This window comes from Gadus macrocephalus, chromosome 6, assembly GCF_031168955.1.
Source record: "Gadus macrocephalus chromosome 6, ASM3116895v1".
In the NCBI taxonomy this organism is placed as follows: Eukaryota; Metazoa; Chordata; class Actinopteri; order Gadiformes; family Gadidae; genus Gadus; species Gadus macrocephalus.
In genome coordinates this window covers 9,765,962-9,771,335 of record NC_082387.1, presented here as the reverse complement: position 1 = coordinate 9,771,335, position 5,374 = coordinate 9,765,962, and the positions used below count along the sequence as shown (strand labels likewise).

The 5,374-nt window shown below is 41.6% G+C and overlaps 1 protein-coding gene across 3 annotated transcripts in view; it reads right to left on the bottom strand.

Annotated features, from left to right (window-relative positions):
- The window catches only part of stxbp1b (syntaxin binding protein 1b), a 17,397-nt gene extending 12,667 nt beyond the window's left edge, over positions 1 to 4,730 (bottom strand). The window contains exons 1-6 of one of the 3 annotated variants that reach the window (XM_060053974.1): positions 4,567 to 4,730; positions 2,110 to 2,159; positions 1,906 to 1,987; positions 1,429 to 1,505; positions 826 to 904; positions 241 to 344 (exon numbers count right to left, since the gene is read on the bottom strand). In XM_060053974.1, coding sequence (XP_059909957.1) covers positions 241 to 344; positions 826 to 904; positions 1,429 to 1,505; positions 1,906 to 1,987; positions 2,110 to 2,159; positions 4,567 to 4,603 — 429 coding nt within the window. In that variant the 5' untranslated portion in view covers positions 4,604 to 4,730. The remainder of the gene's footprint in view (positions 1 to 240; positions 345 to 825; positions 905 to 1,428; positions 1,506 to 1,905; positions 1,988 to 2,109; positions 2,160 to 4,566) is intronic. The other 2 variants (XM_060053973.1, XM_060053972.1) reach the window with 2 other exon arrangements.
- Positions 4,731 to 5,374: the final 644 nt, after the last annotated feature.

Genomic DNA, 5,374 nt, shown 5'->3' with positions numbered 1-5,374 from the left:
TATGTGGGAGAAGGTTAGGGTGACAGGGGTAAGGCTTAGGGTGAGGTGAGAGGGTGAGGATTAGGGAGAGGTTTAAGAGTTAGGGTCCTACTTGATACTTGTAGGGTGACGGGTTGGAACAGGAAGAAAAAACATAACTCTGCCCCTTGAAGTTTTTGGTTTCCGGGATGGGCTCTGAGCCTGCTCTTAGAAGGAAGTAGTAGGACTGCTGGACCCGAGATAAGTGGAAGTGCGACCTACCTGAGACTCATAGGGAAGGAAGGAGACGTGGATCTCTGTCAGGGCCTTCATGGCCTTGGAGGCGCGGGATTTGGTCAGCAGGCCGAACAGTGTGTCTGGGATAGCTGTGGGAGCAATGTGCCAGAGTTGCTCAGAGATCAGAAACACTGTTGTTAACTTACAGCCTGGCATGTTTGGGATGTTGAATGCAACATAGCAGTCGTTTGTACTCAAAGTGTAAAGCTCTGGTGGATGAATCACAGTTCGATCAAGCATTCATTCAAATATATACTTGACAAATGTTTAAATACAATTTAGCTTGTATCTCAAATTGTACTTAAGGTGGAGACACACAAATATTTTGGAGCAATCCTCCGATATCTCTACAAACTGTTCTCATCTGTAAATTAAAAGTTCGCACATGGAATATAAAAACAGTGAGCTACACTTCTAAATGTTAAAGTACCAGCACTAATGCAACAATACATTTATAAAATAGTCATATTTGAAACAATCGTATATTAAAAACCATTTCCCACTTGAAATCAACCTTTATGTACGTGACTAAAGGTGGTGGTGATGGCGTTTGGATGCTTGGTGACCTACTGTCGGTGAAGAAGACGTGGGCCGCTCGGTACTGCGGGTTCCTGGGGTCTCTGAAGTCTTCGATCAGAACATCTACTGACTGGGAGGCAAACAACACAGAGAGGTGAGTTCAGAACAGTGATATCAACTGCCTGAAACCATTACGACTGTCTTATACAATCCATCTAAAACCTGTTTAACTGATATATATATATATAGCAGTATATATATATATATATATATATATATATATATAATGTATACATGCTTCACCTGCATGAAAGTATTATATGCTCCATCTAAAACCTTTATGACGGTAACATACACTCTATCTTAAACATGTGTGACTGTTATACGCTACATCTTAAACCTGTATGACTGTAATATATACGCACCATCAGAAACCTGTATGACTGCAATCTTACAGAGTTAAATGCATGTAGTGGTTTATTCCGTTTATACCAGTTCCTAACAATGATTAAATAATAGTTAATAGTAACATTAATCTCCCATAATCTGATGTTTTTCTATCAACATAATCATCTGAAATTAAGGTATTCTTCCACTGTGCTTTGAAAATATTGTTTGTTTTTTATGAAACATCAGTTCACAACTCATTCTCACCTCGTCTGAGGGTGTGATGAGGTAGAGAGCCTCCATGCTGGGAAGAGGCTCTCTCTTCTTGGTGATATCTTCTACGACTAGGGAACACAACAAGAGAGATAAACACTTGCTGATGTCTCCTATGACTAGGAAGGACAACAGATAAACACTTGGTGATGTATCCTATGACTAGGAAGGACAACAGATAAACACTTGCTAATGTCTCCTATGACTAGGAAGCATGACAGATACACACTCTGTGATATATTCTATGAATAGGAAGCACAGAGAGATTTCATCGCCCTAAACCACGGGTGGAAGGATTTTGAGAATAAATAAATTGAATTTAGTTTAATTGTTTAGTGAATGTGAATTTAATTTAACTCGATTGGAATAAATTCGAAAGTTAACTGAACTGAACTGAACTGAATTGGAATGTGATCTGAACTTTATTGAACAGGGTAAGATGGGAAAATACTGGGTCATTGGGCTTCTTACTGGTGATGCCCTCGGACATGATGTCGGTCATCTTGCAGCAGGACGAGATCATCCTCATACTCAGCTTGTCCACCACCAATACCTACATTGTTAGCATGGAAACACCCCCCCCACACACCCATTGAATTAGGTTTGACCAATGCCAAATGCATGCCTTTCGATCTATTAAGGACTGAGTATGAAGAGAGAGAGAATGGTGTGTACCTTCCATTTCCCCTTCTCTCTGGCCTTCCTGATCACATCATTCATGATCTCTGCAGAGAAAAGTATAGACATGCAGTCAATATATTTCAACCATCCAAAGATCGATTTAGACAACACCTACAAAACAGCATTACAGCATGGCATCTGATTGAGGAAATTATGAGGACTAGTGGGAATTGAACACCTAACCCTTGTGGTGATAATGAATGCCTTGCTCTACCAGTTGAGCTACACAGATAATATAACCCTTAACCCTGGCAGTGTAAATGCCCTGCTATAGCAATTGAGCTACAGAGGGAATATAACACCTAACCCATTGTGGATGCCTTGTTCTACCAATTGAACTGGACAGGGAATATAAGCCCTAACTCTGGCAGGGTTAATGGCTTGCTCTACCATTTTAGCTATACAGGGAATATAACCCTTATGCCTGGCAGTGTTTACTTCCCGGTGTGCGTGTGTGTGTGTGTGTGTGACGTGTTTTTGCCTGTTTATGTTTGTTGAGGGAGAGAGGGAGAGAGGGAGAGAGGGGGAGGGAGAGAGGGAGAGGAGAGAGAGAGAGAGAGAGAGAGAGAGAGAGAGAGAGAGAGAGAGAGAGAGAGAGAGAGAGAGAGAGCCATAGCAATCACTGGCTATAATCTCTTCCCAATCCTCTTATCCAGACGCTCCGTTATTCCAGATCTTTCTATGTCAGTCGATGGGATGTCCCACATGCACACACAAAATACACACGCACACACATTTCCGATCACATAGTAACACACACATACACACACCATAAAAAAGTAATATCTGATCACATACTAACTAATACAAACACACAGAACTACATCACACACACATATCTGATCACATACTAACATACATAGAACCACACATACCCACACACACACACTCAGACACACACACACACACACACACACACACACACACACACACACACACACACACACACACACACACACACACACACACACACACACACACACACACACACACACACACACACACACACACACACACACACACACACACACTAGCACCCACATACATCTGATAACACAGCAGGTCACACACGTGGCCAGCATAAGCTCAGACTTGTATGGCTATTGGCTAGCATAAAAAACATTGTGCCATGTTGCGCACTGAAGCCACATGTAGGTAGAAACTATGCACTTAAACTATTTACTTTTTCAGGTACTGGGTTTGATCCCCCAATGTCCACATACCAGTCGCATCTACTTTGAGAAAGATGCCCCCAACGACACGTTTCTGAAATCCGTGTATTCAATAGAAAATAAATGATAAGAAAATGAAGCCATGGGGTTTCATCATGGAAACAGTGAATGGCTCCGTGGATCTCATTACTAGAGGATTAGGTGAGAGCTGGACAAAGACAGGACAGGACAGAGGCAACGCCCCCGCCGGACGTGGCTACATCCAGCCAGGCTGGTGCTTCAGGAGACAGACGATATCCATCAAGCATGTGCGCCACACAAACTGGAATATTTTTTAATGCGTAGATATGCATATGGCTTAATTGCGAAATGTCAAATAACTTCACAGTGACTGCCTTTATATACACACACGTTGTTACTTTTTTGTGTTACACCGCCACTGACAGTATCAACACCATCATTTACACCACCACAACTAGCACCGCCATCACTTTGGATAAGTAGGCCTATTGTACAATGGCACAAACAAAATTGTGATCGAATTGTTAGATCTATACATGAACAGATACAATTTACCTTTGAACAAAAATAGGGCACTGGAGTTAAAACAATATCTGTCAGGTTATCACTTGCTCCATCTGGACACCATATATAGGACATTGTGTGGGCTGAGGGTTTAGCCTGATGGTCATCCATGGAATGTTTACATTGTGCGTGACAATAGACATCACAAGCTGGAGACAACATACACTATAGCGCCTGGTGCTAAGAACCGTTCTGATGCACAATAACGGTTCGTGCCAATGTTGAGCAACATGAGCATCATCGGAAATTTAACAAGTAGCCTGTCAGTCAATCCTTGTTGTTTAGTAGTCCGGTCGACTCCATAGAGCAGGCTAACACAGCGCCATCGCACAAGAGGAACTGGAGTACTTTAATCCTCACAGACACAGATTAGAGTGTAAGGATTTACGCAGAAACAGGACTCCGCACTCTGACACAAAACTACCTGTATTATGAAGAGAATGAAAGCTCAAAGGTGAATTGATCGACACTATTCAAAGATAATTTCCAAAAAATCTGGAATTCTGGAGTGAGGCGATTTGGTAGGAGCGACCGTTAAGTAAATGGAGGGTTGATACGCGCCTTTTGCGCAATCTTTTGGGGAGAAACTGCAGTCAACAGAATTTCAAAGAGTAACGTAGAGTAGGCCTTAGTTTTCAGATTTATTACGTAGGATCAAATCAACCTAGAGTAAATTAATCATTTTCGCACTTACTGTCACAAACAAGTGCTTTGAGTCCGAGGGGTGCCATGGTGACGCGTCTCTGCGCTCCGTGCTCTCCTAATCCAACTCCGGCTTTCAACTGGTAGGGGGCGGGACCTACCTGAGGCCTGGCGGGAAATGCGTAAAGCGCGCAGATTTACGGACTCCAACAGTAAACCGCTTAGAAGCAAAAGCCTTCATGAAAGCGTTCAGTCACTGTGGTTTGATATAGTGACCAGATAGGCCTACTTGGCCAAGTTAATGAGGCCATGTATCTGGTTGCGTGGTCAATTTATGGAGATTAACAGGAAACTATGTTACAGGTTATTTTTCCCTTTTCAGTCGACAGTCATCTCTGACTGACAGCCACGTTATTTCCGAGGGATATTAAGGAATATATAAAGAAAGAAAAAGATAAAAAATAAATAAAATAGGAATAGACAGAAACAAAACAAAGGAAGAAATGAAAGAAAAAAAAAGAATGACTGATTGGCTGCATTTATGCGTTTTGTCCACAGGAGGGCAGTAAACACTGCATTATTCGTTAATACGCAGGTCCATATAATCCTATGATCATCATGATTGTATGATGAATAGCGATCATTAGTGATTACTTGACAAGAACTGTTCCGACTGTTTTTACCTGTTCGCTATCGCTTTACAGAATTTCCTGCGCATTCAGGGTAGGCTAAATGAAAACGAAGATAATATTCTTTAATATTCAATTGTATAGTGTTTAACATTGTTTACAGAATCAAAAGGTAAGTGAAATGAACACAATCATTTATACTGACTAGGGTTTAATTGTAGTCTATTTCAC